Here is a 19931-nt window from a genome sequence, read left to right as displayed (position 1 = left end):
TTCCTGCTTTGAGTACAAATCCATTTTAAACACAGCAAATTAATAAATAACATTTATAAAACTGAATGGTTTAAATGAAATTCCCAGTAGGGCCACAGTGTGACTAGACCACACAGAAGGAAACAGAACCCACATCTCCCCTGGGTCAGAGGCTAATGGACCCTTCTCTAGCCTCCTTCGCTTCTTCTGAGTCATACTCAGATACCACGCTACCCCACATCATCCCCTTGTGCTATATTCTTTCTTGCTTTGCTGATGTACTTCTTTGAGGATTTTTCCATATGGAGTGAGTGGTAACTCCCCCGAGACGCCTGCATGCTCCAAATGTCATTGTTTATTTTCTCTTCCTTCTCTTCCTCCTACTTTTCCCCTTCATGTTTGATTGATAATTTGGCTGTTGGTTCAATATTCTTTCAGAATACTCAGAAATTTGAAGGCATTGTTCCATTGCTTCTAACATCCAGTGTGGTTAATGAGGTGTATGTTTGTTTTGTTAGTAATCTCTGAAAGCTCTTAGGGTTTTCTATTTTTTCCTTTGAGTTCAGGAATTTCACCAGGATTTTATTTTTTTTATCAGCCCATTCAACCCTGTTGACTATGTTCCTTCCCCTCATAGCCTCCTGTTATCTGTTTCTGGGGCTCCTCGCTGGATTTATCCTCTATGTCTCGTCACTGTTCTCTCGTATTTTCCATGTTGGTCTTTCGGCTCTGTCATGGCAGGTTCCCTTGATTTCACCTTACAGTTCACCAGCATGATCTCTGTCCCTATTCTTCCTAACCTTCTCCCTGACGTATTAATTTTGTTATATGTTTCACTTCCAAGAACTCCTTCTTACTACCCAGTTGATCTTTCTTCATAGCAGTCTGTGAAAAGGCCTTGTTTTTAGGATGCAATATCCTCTTGACTCTCTGAGAATCCTAATTAGGAATGTTAAAAATTGAAATCTGTCCCCTGTATTATTTGTTTCTTCCAGGGTAGGTTCTGTTAGTTTCTCTTTGTCGTTCTCCTTCTTATTATTTTTTGCTAAAGATTTCACTTAAATGTCTGGTGATCTTGTGGTCTATGTCTATTTACGAGTGGAGATCTGGTTGATTAACACAAAGACCTGGAATGGGTCTTCACTGTGGGTGCTTGGGTCTCTTTCTCTGAGCTCTTCCTGTGGTGGGAGTTCTGATCACAGGTTCTCTAACAGGAACATATAGTGTTGATTCCCTAGGATGCATGGAACTGTTCATCAAAGTGTCCCACCCTTCTCAAGCCAAGGCATTATGACCCAAGCCATCTAGGCTCTCTCAACCAGAGCATGGCATCTTAAACGAAGTGAAAGAAAAACTTGAGAGAAAAAGATGGACATTTATTCATCATCTTGGCCAATTGATACTTTCCCGATACCCAGACCCTTGATTTTGCTCTAGACATGCCTGATTCTCCAACCTTTCCTGTGAGCTATCCTGTTTTCACGAATTTCTTCTCTAAGTTTGTCAAAGTCAGTTTCTATTGCTTACACACAAAGAACCTAAGCTGTTGCAGGTGGAAAGGAAAACTGACCTTTGTTAAGCTAATGCGAGGTACTAGGCATTTCACTTTTTTGGTATATAATCATCATAACCCTAAGAAATAGCTATAATTACCTTTATTTTAGGGAAAAAAACCCACTGAAATTGAGTAGATGTGTTCTCTTGTCCAAGGTGCCAGAAAAAGCATTGGAATCCAAGTCAGTCTGACACCAAAACCTATGCTTTCCCTTTACTCTGAAGTATTCATGGAGTATAAGGATACAGACCTGGCTGTAGTTAAGAGTATGTGATGAATACTGGATGGGAGATTTAAGGCTGGAAAACCAGAAAGAGAAATTTAGACTCTTAATTGTATTAAGGAAAAGGGAATCACAGTCTCATCCTTAATAGTGGAGTGGCATAGTAAATCAAAGGAGAATTTAAGAAAGATGATCTGTGACATGTGGAATGCATTTAGAGGGCTCATGTTGGAATAAAATAGACCAGCTAGGAGGCTTCTGTAGTGATGAAATGGCAGCAGGTGGAGAGAAAGAGACAGTTTACAGATGGATTTGGAAGGAAATTTCACAGGATTTTGTGACTGAATGGATACTGTAGGGGATGAAGAAAGATGAGCCAAAAATGACTAAAAGATTTTGAGTTGCAATGAGGAAAGATGAGTGAATGTATTTACCTTGCCTCTCTCCCAAATTTCCAATGAAATGAACTAGGAATGCAAAAACAAGAATGAGTGCCTAGTGCTACAAAGAGGAAAGGATGCCAAGGGTCCACAAAATGTGATAACCTCTGGAAGATGTAAAGAAGAGTGAATCAGAATGATGGAGAAACCAAGTGTGCTGAGCAGCCAGTAACCAAACAAAGGCAAAAGAGAACAGCACCTGAACAGGGGTTTACCCTGCGACAGAATCCCCTCTTCCCACCACCAAAATCAGCACAGGAGGAGCTGGGAGTGCAAGCAGGTGCAGGGCAGCTACCAGGAGGATGCATGTCCTTCACTAAAGTAGAAAGAGGGCTGAGGTCCTGAGTGCTCACCCCTTAACTCCAGGCTTCATTCAACCTAGGCCACTTAGTCAATTAGCTATGGAATCTGCCCCAGAAAGCTTCTATTTACAGTGGTAGACTCATAAAGAGAATAAGGCAGTCCCTTAGCTACTATTCCCAAACAACTAATACAAACTTGGGGAAAAGTACAGCATAAATCACAGGTATGGAGTAAATTTTTAAAAATTAAGATAACGGTATTATAATTTTATTCTAAGTAAATTTGAAGACACAAAAAAATGCATAATTTTCTTTAAAAATTAGTAAAAGGGATTCATATAAGCATTGAAAAAAAAAAAAAACCTGGATGGATAAATAGCCATAAAGGAAATGAAATGTTTATAAAAAATCTCCTCTCCTAAAACAAAAAAGTTCAAATGGATGAGAACACGACAAACTTCCAAGGGAAAAACAATTCTCAACTATTTTAACTTTTCCCACAACTGAGGGGAAAAAAATAGAAGTCTTTCTAATTATGATCCTAGAATAATCCTGATGCGAAACCTGACATGTTTCACTTTTGCTATATTTTACTTACGAATATGGCATCACAGTCCTAAATACTAACAACATAAAACACATATATCGTGTATTAAAATATAGATAATTTAACTTTGTTTAAAAAGCATATCAGGGGCTTCCCTGGTGGCGCAGTGGTTGAGAGTCCGCCTGCCGATGCAGGGGACACGGGTTGGTGCCCTGGTCTGGGAAGATCCCACATGCCGCAAAGCGGCTGGGCCCGCGGGCCATGGCCGCTGAGCCTGCGCGTCCGGAGCCTGTGCTCCGCAACGGGAGAGGCCACAACAGGGAGAGGACCGCGTACCGCAAAAAAAAAAAAGCATATTAGGAAACCTACTCATAAATAACAAACATAAATAAGTTAACATTTTTAAAATCTATGATCATTTTGAGGGATGCTAAAAACGTATCTGAAAATAAACCTCTGTGAGCCACATAACTTTATTTTAATATATAGGAAATATAAAAGTATATTCTTAACTTGATAGGTTATTTATGAGAAACTAAAGCAACATCATATTTAGTAAAGTCTACCCTGAAGTTGGAAATATGAAAAATTATCCACTTTCACAGTGTTAGTCAATAATATTCTGAAGGTTCTACCCAGTACACTACGGGATTAAATTTTAATTTAAGAGGCATAAATGTTCAATAGGAAGAGCCAAATATACTATTATTTATAGGTAATATGATTGTCTATACATAAAATTCAAGAGAATCAAATTAAAAATTATTAAAACTAATAATCCAGTTCAGAAATAGAACTAATACCATAAATATACTAAAATAAGTAGCTTTCTTTAAATTCCAGCAAAAATCAATTTAAAAATGTCAGGCCTAGAAATGGTAGCCACAACAACCCCATAATATATAAAATATCCAGGAATAGTAAAATAAACAACAATTGTGCAAGAGCAATATAAAAAAAAACTATAAAAGTTTAAAAGCTGTAGACAAAAAGAATTGAAAAATGGGAAATTATTTAAAAAGGAAGGAATCACAAAATAAATTCAAAGGGTTATTAAATATAAGAATAAACTTCACCTTCTTAATAAGTAATATATAACAGATTTTAAAAACAATGAGGTGTTTTCCTCTAACAGATTGAAAAAGTAAACAAAAAAGCCACTATCCAGATAGGGATATAGGATGCATATCCACTGTGAGTGGTACTGTATTTTTGTATAGTCATTAAGGAGAAAATTTATATTTATCAAAATTCATATTGTACATTCCCGGCCCTGGACAAGTATTTTCAATTCTAGGAATTCATTTTATTTATTTCTTTTTTTTTTTTCTATTTTTTAAATGTTTATTTATTTATTTTCTTATTAGTCATCCACTTTATACACATCAGTGTATACATGTCAATCCCAATCACCCAATTCATCCCACCACCACCCCCTTGGGAATTCATTTTATAAATATACTCACAAATGAACTGAAAAAATTCAAGACAATCAAAATTTTCATTAATAAGAGACTGATTAAATACATTATGGCACATCAATGCCATGCAATACTAAGAATTCTCAAAAATATAAGTTGTACATTGTATAAAAATGGCCACAGTATATTATTGCATTAAAAATACATGTTACATGATGTTATGTTGTGTTAATATAATTATGATGAAAGCATACATATCTGTAATTTCTGGAAAGAGACACATTAAACTACTAATAGTGATTATCTCTTAGTATAAGATGGCACAAAGCAGGCAGAGGTACGAATACCTGCTTTAAAAATTTCTGCATGTTAAAAAAAATTTAAACAGACACCTTAGGTTGGGTTCCCCAGAAACAGACAGCAAGACAAGTGTTTGAGTGCAAGTGATTTATTGTGAAGCGCGTTCAGGGGAGTCTGGTGGGGAAGCGGGGCAGCGGGTCAGTGAACAAGAGGAAGCCATGGACGTGTGCGATCTCAAGCGAAGTCCCCTTGAGGGAAGCTTTGACCTGCTCTCACAGGGACGCTCCAATGTATTCCTTAAACCTCTGAGCAAGGGAGCTGGGCTTTTTACACTCTGGCACCTGTCAGTCATTTGTCAAGAGCTGTCCCAGAAGGAAGGGAACTGCAGTCTGGCTCTGAGTGCTTTCTGGCAAGGGGCATCCAACACCCCCAGGGAAATCCTCTGAAGGAGAGTTATAGGTGCCCAGTGTTAGAACAGAAACCAAAAAAGGAGAGGGCGCACAGAAATGGTAAGAAGAGATCCAAAGGGATCTGGGTGGAAAGCCAATGACATTCACTATGCTATACCACCTCTGTAATCAAATACATATTTTCATAAAAAGTAAGAAAGGGAGAGAGGGCAAGAACCAGAATGCCACTGGTAGAGTAAAATCTTCTACGAAAGCTCACAAGTCCTACGAGTCTAGTAGGTGTCAGCACCTACTAGATGCCTCCCCCCACCCCACGGCCTCCTTCTCATATTCCCACCTGTCCATTAAAAAACCAAGATTAAGTAGCCCTTCATAGTAGTTAAAGCCCTTCTCTCTCTTCTTGTTCACCTTTTCCACCTGAAGCGGGACAGGTTGAGATCTTGAGGAATTAGAGGAACTCTCCAACCCTCTGCTGATCCTAACTGGAACCACATCACCAGGCCGTCCACTTAGCCCTAAAGCTGTAAAGGCTGGAGCACCTGGAAACTAAACTCTGAGGCTAAATTCTAAACGGGACTCCCGATTAAGAGCCAGGCTCTAAAAATCTGTTTACTCTGTTAAACTTGTTTGACTTCATGGCAAATTTGTTTAAAACCTTCCTAGAATGAGTGAGTCGAGGTTTCTGCCTCGGCATGGCTGCTGAGCAGAACAGAACATTTCCTGGAAACGACCCTCAAGCCCTTCACTCTGGGGGTCTATGATGGATCTCACAGCCTTCTGCTACAAACAGATGCTACCGTGACCTTGGGGATGGACTGGGCGGACAATTCAAGTTGTGCCTTTTGTGTGGTCTGCATACAGTCCGTCTTGGAAATCTTCCATGCCTTTGTGTCTTCATTTTTAAAAATGGATGCAATAACTATTGCTCTGTTTACCTTCCAGAGCTGATGTGAAGATGAACCCTGAGATCACACACATGAAATTATCTTATAAACCATGTGATGCTTTATACTAAGTCGCTTGTCCCAACACAAAGATACCAGACATTAAAAAGGGGGACAAGGTAGTGACTTCAAGATCTGAATCCATGAATGTTGGAAGGTTACTTGTTCAGGAAAGCTGTGTGTGGCTGTGGACATGCTGAGTGTGAGTTGGCAGTAAAACAACCAAGGCAAAGAAAGTGAGCTATGGAGAGATGGCCTTGGAGGCTGAGCAGTAGGGTAGGAATTGAGGTACAAATTTGGGAGTCATCAACATGGAAACAGCAGGTGAATTCAAGACTGTGGAAAACACACTTTTGAAAACACCTCCCTTTTCATTTCTGCAGCCACATTTCTTATACTGATCCCAACTGTCTTCTGTTTGGGTTATCCAAATGCAAAAACTGTATTAATAAAAATGATTGTTATCATTGCTACAATGTGTTAAATGGTTCTTTTGAGTCCCTATTCTCTTACTGTATACATTATCCATTCAAAATATCATGCAGATCATGGACTTTTAACAGCCATATAAATTACATATGTGGTCTCTCCCTTCAAGTAATCTCAACTATTTCCTAAGTTACAGTTTTGAGTGAATAAATATACATGCCATGTAACTTAAGCTAAACTGATGAGATTTTTAAACTGTCAATATATATGGGAATGCTTGAAAATCACCATCTTGCATAATCTTGAATAAAGAGATTTACTTAAGTGTTTTTATGACCTGAGAATCCTTTTATTTGGCCCAAACCAGCGCTATCACAAAGTCAAGTTTCGTTTTTAAAGACATTCATGTTGTTTAAAATATAGTAGGACTGAACCCCAGGACTAGTCAGTCTGTTTCAGTTGACTTGTCCCCTGATGTTAAAACCATTAACAATTCCTTCCATCCTTGATAGGTCTCACATGCCAGTTCTTTCTTGGTTTTCTTTTTAAAATTTCATGCCATTTACGTCAGAACTCCCAAGACCTTTGGAGTTAGTTAATAGTATTCCTGAGTTAAATAGGTTGGATTCTACTGAGGTGTACAAAAAGTCACCTGCTAGTTTTCTGGTTCAAGTACAGTATTAAGCTGTAATGCTGCTTATCTTAATAATTAGAATTTAACTGAGAGCCCATTTACTTTTTATTTAAATTAAAGAAATGAGTAGATGTTAGTGGTTTACAATGTAAAAACGGTATATAGGGGGAAAAGCCCTTATTGTACCGTTTTAATTTAAATTTTATTGATTTTGCTGATTATATGTGTTAAATAAGTATTTGTCAATTCCCTTTGCCTAGTTTCACTAAATTGTCCTTTTCCATAAGAAGATATAACATTAATCAGTCTTGTAGTATTTTAAATCTATTTCTAAATATATGTACCATTTGTGATATGGTTAACAGCACAAACTCCATGTAAAACTTACATTTAAAGCAATTATGTTTGTAGGTAAGACATACTTTAAGTTGTGCAGTAAAGATGTACATAATTCATAAAAAGAAAAATACAGTAACACTGTTACTGTACATTAAAAAAAGGAAAGAGATGTTAGAAATCATTTTTCATTCTCTTTATTATGGATGACGTCATTGTACAGATGAGGGATTTGAGGTTATTAAATGACCAGCCCAAGACACACAGACACGCGCGTGCGCACAGACACACACACACACACACACACACACACACTCATATTCTCATAGCAGTTCCATTTTGTTTACTGTTATGTCCTCAATGTCTGCTACAGTCTCAGTGTAAAGTCAGGGACAAAATAGTAAATATTTGTTGAATATGCAATTTATCTAGAGATAGAACTCGTCTTTTGACTCCAAATGCATTGTTCTTTCCAGTACACAAATGGAAACTTTTAAGATGTCCTTCTTGTAGATTTTTTGGGAGAATAGAATGTGATAAACTGTGTGAAAGAAACTTGAAAACAGGTAGGTATATGCAAATCTAAGAGAGCATTATTATCATTGTAGTTCAAATTTGTAAAACTTCCCAGTTTTCTTACTGTGGGTCCATAAATCTAAGAAAAGCAAAATTTACAAGAATGACAATTTTAAAGACAACTATTTTAACTTCTTGAATGATCTGGCTAGGAAAAATATTTCTTATAGCTTTTGGGTTTAGATAATGAAATATTCATTTTTAATGGTAGTTCTATAAAGAAACAGAATTCCTTATTATATACTGATCTTACAGCATAATGAACCAAACAGTTACTTGAAGGTTTTCATCTAGATCTTCATAAACTAAAAACAACATAAATTGGAAGTTTTCAATCAATCATATCTTAGAATTCTTTCTATAATATGAAAATCTATACTGTAAATTGCTTTAGATACTTTTTTTATTGAGCAAGATTTTGAAATAAAGAACAGAGTTGTCATCAATACCATTGGTCATATCACAAGTAATAAAAAATTCAAATAGATTGTTAGCAAATAAAGACTCATACAATTTTTAGTAAATAAAGACCAACTAAGGCACCTGAATTTGGCACAATTAAAATTGTTCGTGATGAAACAGTGTTACAATATCTTACAGTGGTTCAATAAATAGGTTAACTTGGAAGAGATTATTGAAAATAATTTAAACATGCTACATTTTAAATTATAACCACTGTGCAAGAATGATATAGAAATTAGTTTCTTAAATCACCATCCCACATACTATAAGAATATCTAGAGAGTAAACTCACATGGATGAGTGCTCAAAATCACTTGGACCAATTTTTTAAAGCAGCTTTAAAATAATTGACTCCCAAATCAAGATATTAAATGCCAACTTCTAACCGGCTATAATGCTTATGGCTAAGATAGAAATGAGATTCTTCACAGAAATGCTGACACAGCCCTAACTGTAGGCATTTGAGCGTGTGGCTATAATTCTTTTTTCAAATCTTACCCAGCAAAGCTTCAGGTAAAAGAGACCGCAGAATATGTAAACAGTAGGAGACAGTCCTGGAGCTTTTACAAAATCACAAACCTGTGACACACTTACATTCATCTCTGATTGCTACTACTAAATAATGAGATCATTCACAATGTATTGATTAGCTCTTTAATAGATAAAAGGTGGGCAGTGTGTTGTAAAAATCAACATTTCTTAATTCATTCGATTTGCAAGAGCTACACATTTTAAGCTGAGAATGGAAAACCTCTAAAAGTTTTTCAAAAAAGCCTTCTGCCTTATTTAGCATTTTGACCACTAATCAGAAACAATAAAAAAAAGAAAATTAAGAAAAAAACTATGGAACAAAAAGTAACAAGGCTTTTCTTTTCCATTCGGAAATCTACTGAGCTATAAAATAAGTTCCCAAGAGGAGTCAGTTTCCTATGTGGAAGGCATTTAAAACTGAACTACACAACCTAATCTTAAAATAGGCCAAGGGAACACAATTTATACTGGGAGATGAGTGGCTGGAATAGAGGACTTAATTGTCTAATCCTAGTTCTCATTTTTAAAAATGTCTAAGATAATGATGCTTTTAATGAGGAGTCAATTTCAAAGCCCAGCCAACTCTAAGTCATAACCATGATATGGTGGTATTTTCTTCTCCTCTGCATTGTCATCTAGGCAACAGACGACTATTGATCCTACACTGGGAAATACTGTTTTGATGTTAATTGATCAAAACTGTATGAGGGAAATTGTGATTTCTGAATGGAAGACAGTCATGAGTTATCACTTCTTGAAATTACAGAACTGGGAATAAATATATGTTATGACTATGACACTAAATAAATATTAAAATCAATAATTTGTTAAGATAAACAAAAATATCCTCAATAAGTTCATGTGGGATGATACTATATAATGAGGATGAACTTAAAATTGTTAACACTTTGCATCACAAGTATTCTGATTTTATAGGATTCTAAAAATTTGCTAACTTGCATCGCTTTTTTTTTTTTTAACATCTTTATTGGGGTATAATTGCTTTACTTGCATCGCTTTTTTAATTTATATTTTACTTGATAAACTCATCATTATATCACAGAAAAAGAAGTTGAAATGTATAACAAACTAATTTTTAAAATCACCACTAAATTTTATCTTAAACTCAAGCTTATCATCCATTTAAATTCAAATTTAATCTTTTTACAATCTGCATTTTACTTAGAGGCAAAAATCACACTTATTATGAGTTACAAATAATCATGCAAATCTGTAAGAAGCTGTCAACTGGCGAAGTCTTTACCTTGTATCATGTCACAAAATAACACTCATTATAATATTAACTTCAAATGCTAATTTTCTCTTCATTAGATGGCAGACAAGAGATAATGTGCTATTAATATTTTTATAAAGATATGTTGCTGAATAAGAATTTCAAAGAAAATAATACATTCAGGATTGATACTTAGTTCTGCAAATGCCTAGTAATCTTATTAATTAGGTATAGCAACCTGTCTGTTAAAATACTAGACACAGGCCAGGAGAATTGGGTAAGGACAAATCACAGACACACATACTTCATAGTTTACCTGCAATATTTATCAATTCAGCTTATTGTTTTCTTAAAACTTATAAATATCCCGCAAATAAGTAAAAATCTTCTAGTTATTCTATCAGTATTATATGATAGTGACTTATTTGGGCCCAACTCCGTCTGACTGCTTTCATATGAATCAGGCAATTTTCTTAAAATTAAAATTTCAATATCCCCAAATGAATCCACTGCTCATTTAAAAATATTTAGCATTTTAGGATGGCAGTGGGAATGGAAAAGTGAAATCCAGTTCCAACAATAACCCAACCTCGTCTCCACTCCCTCCCCCCAATGGCAGATGTACTATGTACACATGGTTCCTAGAAAATGAAAAAATTAGTTTTCAAACATTTTATCCACTTGCTATTGGGATTTAGCAAAGAAGTTCAATATTAGCTGAAAAGGTAGACTAAAACTATAAGCCACCCAAAGGGCCAAATTATAACTTTTTTTTTTTTGGATACCTGCTGGGTTGGGGCGAATGGTGGGATTGGGGGGGTGTTTTCATTTAGATCTACCCTGCTCAGCCACTCTGTTTTCCTTTCACATCCTAACCCCCTTGTGTTATAAGGCTGGAAACAGCTCTAAGATTGTGGAGAATGTAAACAGCTTTTTATTGTCCAAAAGGATGGCAGTGTGAGGAATGTATGCTTATCACCCAGCTGCAGCTCCCCACCTCACTTACCATGATAAAGTGCTCCAGGAAAAAAACATTACAACCCAAGCACAATCCAAAAATGGATTAGAATTTGACATACACTTCCTCAAAAACTGATAAATCAAGCCACGCTGTAATATTAGAATCTAGCTCTTAAGGAGGGTATATAATCTTGTCAAGATGTATTTCTTATTCCCTATTGACTCTGGTGGTGTGAAAAAAAAAAAATCTAACATTCCCAATACAGTAAACTGATAGAAGAACTTTTCCCAACACATCCGCCAATATAGCTCCTTATCTTTAAGAGTCTAATACAGTGGAACAGATACACAGTTCATGATCACTGAATGCAAAATTAAATGAATGAACTAAGAGATTCATGAAGATATTCTGAAGATCCTACCTAAGTACCTGAGTTCCCCAGGTTTTTAGTTTTACTTACACACACCATACAAATGTTGCTTTGTTAAATCACCTTTTATTGGAATCCAGATCAAACATTTCTAAAAGCAAGGGATACTGAAGAGTATTTAGCATATATGTGGCATGCTTAATGCCTTAGATGTAAAATTTATTTTAACATGCCATATTATATATAGGCAGTATGTGCCGGCTCATTTAAGGGCATTTGGGAACATCACTGCATTTTCTTCTTGAAGCCATTGAAGAATTTCTTAACGCTGTGAAGGTGAAGCTAATCTTTGTGGAAAAGGAATGGACAGGCCCTTTCGGGCTCTCTCCCCTTCACTAAGACATTTTAGAATTCCTTCCATCCTCAAACTTACAGAGTATCTTTGCGTCTACAATATCATATGTATCATAGAGAAACTTTAATAAGTTACATGATCTTTCCCTCTAAAGGGAAATGAGAGAGAGAGAGAGAGAGAGAGAGAGAGAGAGAGAGAAGGAAGGGAGGGATGAAGGAAGGAAAAAAGGATGGATCATCATGCTTGGGTTCCTTAACCCTGTTTTAACAGCCAGATTAAACTGGGTAAAGTCTTAAATATGAAGACCAAAGAAACCTTGGCTTCTGGAGAGAGCCCTCTTGATAGCACCGTATTAAGACAAGTGCCAAGAGAGCAGGAGAAATCCATCACAGACGCGGACTGCGCCAAAGCAATCCCCTTCTATAACTGTACTTTAAAAGTTGTCTTCTTGAAGGTCTTACTTGGGAGCTCCCTTAAACAGAATTAACTAGCAATCTATAGAGCATACAGGTATATTTCGGAAGGAGGAGAGGGTGGCGCCACGCGGGAAAAGCGAGGAGAGATGAGAGGCACCACTGGAACAGTCGCCTAGAGCCTCCCTGGCGGACCCTGCAACCACCTTCTAATACCCTTCATATTCCTCAGCGCCCCCTGAGCCGCCCAGACCAGACAGGAGAGGTCTTAGGGAACAAAATGCTTAGAGACGACGGGGAGGGGGCTCCTGTGTGGAGCTGAATTTGAAAGTTACATCCTGCGTCCCCGCCGGCACAAAACCCCATCCTAGTCCCCAGTGCCAGATAGAAAACGAAGAGAAATCCAATCTGCCTCCCAAATCGGTCTTTTGCCTAAGTTTTTCCCCAGCAAGGAGCCACCAACCGGCCCTGAGAGCGAGGATGCACGATGCCGTGCTTCAGAAGTGTTTGCGGAGGGAGGGAGACGCAAGAGGGAAGAGATATGGGAACATATGTATATGTATAACTGATTCACTTTGTTATAAAGCAGAAACTAACACACCATTGTAAAGCAATTATACCCCAATAAAGATGTTAAAAAAGAAGTGTTTGCGGGCATCCGGGCAAAGTACCACGTGAAAAATAACCACCAAGCCCCCCAAACTCTGGGCTAGAGGCAGGTCTTTCAGCCCATCCTCATCGCGTCTGTCTACCCTTACCCCCTCCTCGACCGCTCCTCAATAAACCTCTTCCTTCTCTTGCACCTTCTTCCCTGCTACTTTCTGCCTTCTTTACCCCAGCCCTCCAGTCCCAATCCTCCATAAGCACCGCACTCGCCTCAGGGTCCCCACTCTGATCCCCATTTCCTGATTCTTTCCCTTCAACCTCTAAGGCAACCCTAAACTCCCTCCACTGCCTGCGCTCCCGACCCCATGTCCCAAGCAGCCCCAGACTCTGCTTCCGAGTCGGCAGCCGGAGCGGTTTTCCCGCCGAAACGCGGCCCAGGCGCGTGGGGCGTGGGGCTTGGGGCGCGCGGCGGGCCGGGCACTCACCAGCTGCAGCAAGCCGGGGACCACGACGAGGGGCAGCGGCCGCAGGCGCATGGTGCCGGCTGGCGCGGCGTCTCACGAGCTGCGCGCCCTCGCCTACCTCTCGCGCATCTCCACTTCGCGGGGCAGGACTGAGGACGCCAGGGACTCCGCGCGGCGCTTCCCTCCCGGAATCCGAGCGCAGCGCCGCGCCACGCCGCGCGGGTCGGGTGGGCGGGCTGGAAAGGGGGTGGGGGAGGGCGGGCGGGAGATGCTTCTGGGGCCCCGCGCGCCCTTCCTTGGAGGGGGCCGGAAAAGGAGCGTGGGGGGCAGCTCGAGCTCCGGCGTGCTGCGCGGGGTCCCAGCAGCGCCCGGGGCTCCCGCGTCCCGGGGTCGGGGTGAGCGCGGCGGGCGCCCGCGGGCGGGAGGCTGCAGCTCTGGCGCTTTGATGCGGGGCTCCCGCGCGAGGCTGCTCCCGGAAGAGCTGAGCGCGCCCGGGAGCCCTGCGAGGTTCGGGGCCTTCTCCGCCCCCGCCCAGCAGAGGGCCTGTTGGGCCGGGCGCCCTGCCCACTGACAAGCTCTTGTTTTGCCGGGGAGGTGGCAGCGGGGATGGGGGGAGCGGGTGGTCTCCCTGAGTGGATGCAGGAAGGAGCGCGCCGGGAGAGCACCCAGGGAGTTCTAGGGGAAGGCGACGGCAGGGTCCTGAGGCGGGGCGTGGGGCGGGGGTGGTGATGGTGTGGAGGGGTGCTGGAGCCCGGGACGCCCCGGGAGAGCGCCCTGCTCCGCAGCAGCCCTGGCTCTCAGAGCCCGGCGCAGGGGGTCCAAAGTGAGGCTGGTGCGGCTGGAAGGATGTCTGGAAGTGGAAAGTAGTGGGCACCTAGAGGGACATTGAGGAGGGGTAGCGGCAGGGCTCTGAGAAACCGAGCTAGGTGTAGGGGTCCAGGCTTACTCGGGTTTGAGGATGCTGTCGGCTGCTCGGTGTCCAGGAGGAGGACAGAGCTGCGCCCGGGCGCCTGGGGAGAAGAATAAGGAGAGGAGACCCTGCCGCAGCCTCCCTCCCAGTTGGGAAATCTTGGAGAGGGATATTTCTGAGGCCGCGGCTGCGCGAGGCCAGAAACCTGCTGCCCGCGATCGCTCAACCCATGTTAACAACTCTCCATTGGAGAGATCCTTAACCTTTAACTATCTCTGTGCTGGACCCTCGAGTGGAAAAGTCAAGGGACAGTGGGGCTCAGGTACTCCCACGTTTACGGCGGGTGAGAATTTAGACATCATCCATCCGCCTCTTTATTGAACAGATGGGAAATCTAAGGTCCAGAGAGGTAAAATCAGTTCTCCAGGGATGAGTCTCTAGGCAGCTACTTCAAAAGAACACTCAAGGCAAGGCTAGTTCCTGCATCCTCTTGCAAATGAAAAACACGTTGAGGCAAGAGAGTGGAATTGAGATAGATTTTTATTAAAAAAAAATAAAACAACAAAAATTGAAATTGGGTTGGAATTTTAGGGGAAAAACGTTTCCATCTCCTGCTCTTACTGCTCTTCTACCCCCAAATAAAATGAAAGGGGAGTTGGTAAGTCTTTGAATGGTGCAGGACCAAGGGCAGGAGGACTGACCTGGGTAGGGCAAGGTCCCACCCTTCCTTTCACTGGGTGTGTCAATTTTGTGCAGATGGGGAGGGAGGTCATTCCGGAGTGTTCTGGGGTCCCAATGTGACTTTGAAAGTTGTCCCTGAGGCTGCAGGTGGGGTACCTCTCTAATACAACTCCATTCCCTGTATGGAGGAAGAGAGGCAAGCGAGGGTTGTATATCCTTCCTAACGCCTCACGTAGCCTGACTGGGGGATTCTGGGGCCCATGGCAAAGGCTGCAGCAGCGAGAACCCACTTTGTCCTCAGACTCTTCCTTTTCCTTGCAACAGACTCAAAAACAAAACAAAATCATTATTTGCATATCTAAATATATAACTCACCTCCCTATAGCTACCCTTCACCTCCACAAAAATTCTCTTTACCTAGGCTTAGAGCTCACTTCTAAAAAGTTATTCTATCCTAGAAGCATAAGTAAGATAATTTCAAAAATTGGGAGCGATCTCTGTAGATTGATCTTCTTGTCCAACTTTGTCTCTGCATTTTATTTACAGACAATCTTTGGGGAGTGATTAATAGGGAACGAGTTTGGCAGACATTAGAAGGACCCCTTTTCGGAGAGCGGCTGCTGGAAGAGGAAGAAGGCAAACAGCATTGCAAGAGGCAGTACCTCATATAGACTCAGTGTTTCTGCTGGAGCCCCAGCTGACTCGTCTCTAAAACCAGAAGGTGAGGTCCCTTCTTGATTTAGTAGTTTCCGATTCTGTTATTGTTAGCCCTTTAAATGAGGAGCGCATGACTTAACACACTATTGAAATGAATAAGTGATTTAATGACTGGAATATTTCACTCTTTTCTTTAAATTTGTTCCTGTTTCTTAGACCATTTCTACCCTTTTGGGAAATTTATGCATAAAATTTTAGAACCTAAACTTGGACATGTGTCCTAATAATACTAAGTATTCTCACAATGGAACTTGCTGCAGGGTGTTGGATTCCAAGCTAAGAGCTAACGGACACAAGAGAACGTGTGTCCTGTTGATCAGGCTGTGGCAGAGAGAAGCACCAAGGACCCCCTTGACTAAAGTCTGGTATTTCTGTGTTTATTTATAAGGTGACTGCTGCTAATTTAGTGTATTCCCCAAATTTTACTGTAAGTACTATGGGAAAGTGGAAGGAAGGAAGAAAGGAAGGAGGGAAGGAGGGAGGGAGGGAGAAAAGGGGGAAAGATAGAAGCATTAAATACATGGACTGTCATTCCGAACATGCAGTCTAACCAGGAAACATGCAACAAACAAAAGGCAGACAATACAGGGGAGTTCAAGTTTAAGTGCTGCCTAGTATATTTGGAGGAAGGACAGATCATTGTAAACCAGCATGACTGCTTCATGGCAGAGATAAAATGTGAGCTGGCTCAGTTTCTGAGAATAGCCAAGGTTAGTCTATGTGGGAGAAAATGGGGAAAGCTATTCCATGTGGGAGGAACAGCACAAGCAAATGCCCAGTGGAGGGACTTCGTGTGACTTGACTGAGGGATGGACAGTAAAGTGGGTCAGACTGGCTTTGAGAAAAAGTAGGTTACAAGCTAGACTGTAGGGATCTGGGAATGCCAGGCTAAATATCAATAGTTTAACTTGGTCTGCAGGAAATAAGACCAAAGTTTGGTCTTCAAACTTTTTGGAGTAGAAGAGTCAGACATCAAGTGGTATAAAGATATATGCAGTGGTAGCAGGCAGGATTGTCTTAAGGATGAAGCTGCATGAGGAGATGGTCATGGTTGCTGGAAAGAAAAGAATGGAGAGATGTGGGTGCAAGAGCTCCTACAGAGGAACAAGGAACTGAATTTGGGGTTGGAATATTGTAAAACTTTCCAGGCATATTAGAGGAATTTTTTTAACATAATCCCTTTTCCTCTTAGAGGCAATTTAACAACTGGAGAATCAGATCATTGCCGTTTCATTTTGAAAGGGTGGTTTCCCCAGTGTGAGGGGATTGAAAATGGTCTTTCCATACAGACAAAGTAGCAGAAAGTAGAACTTACCAAATTTTACTGCCATAAGATTCCATTGTAGTCTTTTAAAAAGGTAACTTACAGGGATATTGTCGATGCTTTGAGAGCCAGTCTGTCAACTTGTGGCTCACCGGGACCATTAGCTTTTTCCTTGTGCTTCTCTTCTGCACTTGCTTTCTCACCCTTTACTGTTCATTAGCATCATTACCAGAACGTGGATAAGAACATCATCTACAGTATAACATTTCAGAGCGGCGGTGGATATCAGACATTAACCAGATTTCTCACTTTACCTTTAAGGAAATGGAAGCTCAAAATGTTACGTGACTTGCATCAGGTCATCTGGAGAGAGGCATGGGCAAATCTGAAGCTGGATTCAAGGCCTTCAGTTTCTCGGAGCAGTGTCTTTCCAATTCATCACTCTGCCTCAGGTATTTTTCAGCTGACCAGCAGTTGTAAAAGTTGTGATGTAGTGAATGAATGAACCTTTAGCGAATAAGAGTTACAGGAATGAGCTACGGATGTTAAAAGCCCCTGAGTCGATCTTATTATCAGGAAAAGAGGTTTGACTGTACTGAGCCTGAGGCACTGATCAGGTAATAATTTTAGAAGGGTGAGAGATATGGAGAATTACATGGCACAGGGCTCAGAGGAGCTGTGCAAGCCTCAGAGGAGGAATGGGGACTCAAGAACATGGCAGTGCTTACCCCAAGGATAGAGGGAATTCTCAGGGACCCTTTGGACCTCTTAGACCTCTGTGATAAGAAGCTGGTGGGCTTTTTGGTAGCAATTCTTAATGAAAATCCTTTTTGAGTTGCCATTCTTGTTGAGTAATTGACTATTCTTGAGTCGCTGTTTCATTAAAATGATGCTGCGTTACATTGACTCTCAACCCTGATGGCACTGGGGACTTTAACCTCTTTAAAAGTGGACTCAGACATTGGTATTTTTCACCCGGAGATTTCACTATACAGCCATGGTTGAGAACTACTGCTCTACCGGAAACATTTCTTCCCCCCTCCCTCCCCCCTCTCTCTCCCCCCACCCCTTCCTTCCCCTACAGAATCATAGGCCCCACATTTGGAACGCACTCAGGCTTTAACAGAACATCATCAGAACCTATTTACATCCTTAGTTTTTACAGAACTTTTCAGGAGAGAACTGGACATTTTCTCTGTAGCCGTTTCGACATGATTGGGGGATTTATGAAGTTTTATCACACAGATGTATCAGTTGTTCCAAGTTCAAATACAGATCAAAGAATTCTTCTACAGTGAAATTGTTTTTTTTGCCACAACTCTCTCTCTTCACCAGCTCTTCCCTTGGATGTCAGACGATGCTGCCAGCAGTGTACTGGTGGCTGATGCCACTGTCAGAAGCCAAGGGGAGAGGCTGGAGGGAGAGGAAGAGAGGCAGCCTGGGGGTCCCAGTGGGTCCTGTGATAAGAAGGTGCCTGGGTGAAGAGAGCATCACTTAAGACCGACAAGGCAGGAGAGAGCATCTCCACCAAATCAGACTGACTTTGGCAAACTTGTCACTGTCTTTCTGGGTGTGTTCCCATGCATTGTTCATATATGCATGATTATTTGACTGAATAATCAATCACCTTTTCTACTGGTGGAATATGATGGATGTCATTACTAGGAAGTCATTTAACCTCTTTCAGATGTAGCTTCCTATATGGAAAGAAGGCAGGAGAACAGAGCCATAGAAGGTTAGAATTGGAACATCTTGCTTAACCCTTCAGTTTATAGATGAAAAAACTGAGGCCCAGAGATGGAAAGTGATGTTCTCAAGGTCACACAGCCAGACTGTGGCAGAAGAAGGCTAGACTCCAGGGTCAGTGCAAGGGGGATCTCAATCCAATCTCTTTTCATCCCAGATTTCTGTCTTCCTTCTAGGAACCCTAAGCATTCTCAAATTGGAAAATTTTCCTTTGAAAGGCTAAGATAGCATTCTGTAAATGTGTTTTTTCCTTGCTGTCTTTTTCCTAATCATTGCGGATCAGGCAGTAGGCAGTCCGCAGCTCCACCCTACCCCAGAGTAAGCCTAGCACAGTCAAAAGAGACTTTTGTTTGCAAATACCCAAACACAACTCAAACAAGTTGAGCAGTTACAACAGAAAGCCATTTAATGGCTCATGGGAACAGTAAGTTCAAAGGCTAGAGGTAGTTTCAGGCAATTTGAGGCTAAATTAAGAAATTTTTGAGCAGGATATTGGGTTAGCCATTCTGTGTGTAAGTCCATGAAAGTGAGCTGGGAGCACAGCTGTAGAAAGCTTAAGGTTGGACCCTGGAGAGCAGGAAATGAAAACCTGTCCTCCTAGGAACTGACTTTTCTAAGAGCCTGACCACCTCCCAACCACCACCAATTTTCTGCAGAAGGAATTTGAAGTTGTTTCTTTAGTTTTTCACTGATTTTTTTTTTCAGATGTCTTTTTCCCTTGACATGGTCTTCCCTAGCTCAGGTGCCTCCACCTTTTCTTTGATAGATGTTTGAATGATTCTCATCTCCTAGCTTCTCACACTCCAGCTTTCTGTGTCTGCTTGGACAGCAGCTTGATAACCATCACCTCATTTAACACAGACCCTTACTTGCTGTATCAGATGAACTGAGCTCGCGACATGTGGGAGATGGTTCAAAATCACAGGAGCAGGGCTTCCCTGGGGGCGCAGTGGTTGAGAGTCTGCCTGCCGATGCAGGGGACACGGGTTTGTGCCCCGGTCCGGGAAGATCCCACATGCCGCAGAGCGGCTGGGCCCGTGAGCCATGGCCGCTGGGCCTGTGCGTCCGGAGCCTGTGCTCCGCAACAGGAGAGGCCACAACAGTGAGAGGCCCGCGTACCA

At 41.3% G+C, this 19931-nt stretch overlaps 1 protein-coding gene across 1 annotated transcript in view; it reads right to left on the bottom strand.

Moving 5' to 3' along the window:
• The window catches only part of NXPH2 (neurexophilin 2), a 110247-nt gene extending 96648 nt beyond the window's left edge, over positions 1-13599 (bottom strand). Inside the window, exon 1 of the mRNA XM_007453721.1 lies at positions 13514-13599. Coding sequence (XP_007453783.1) covers positions 13514-13564 — 51 coding nt within the window. The 5' untranslated portion in view covers positions 13565-13599. The remainder of the gene's footprint in view (positions 1-13513) is intronic.
• Positions 13600-19931: the final 6332 nt, after the last annotated feature.

Source organism: Lipotes vexillifer, unplaced genomic scaffold (assembly GCF_000442215.2).
Source record: "Lipotes vexillifer unplaced genomic scaffold, Lipotes_vexillifer_v1.1 scaffold606, whole genome shotgun sequence".
NCBI lineage: Eukaryota > Metazoa > Chordata > Mammalia > Artiodactyla > Lipotidae > Lipotes > Lipotes vexillifer.
This window is presented reverse-complemented; position numbering and strand designations above follow the sequence as displayed.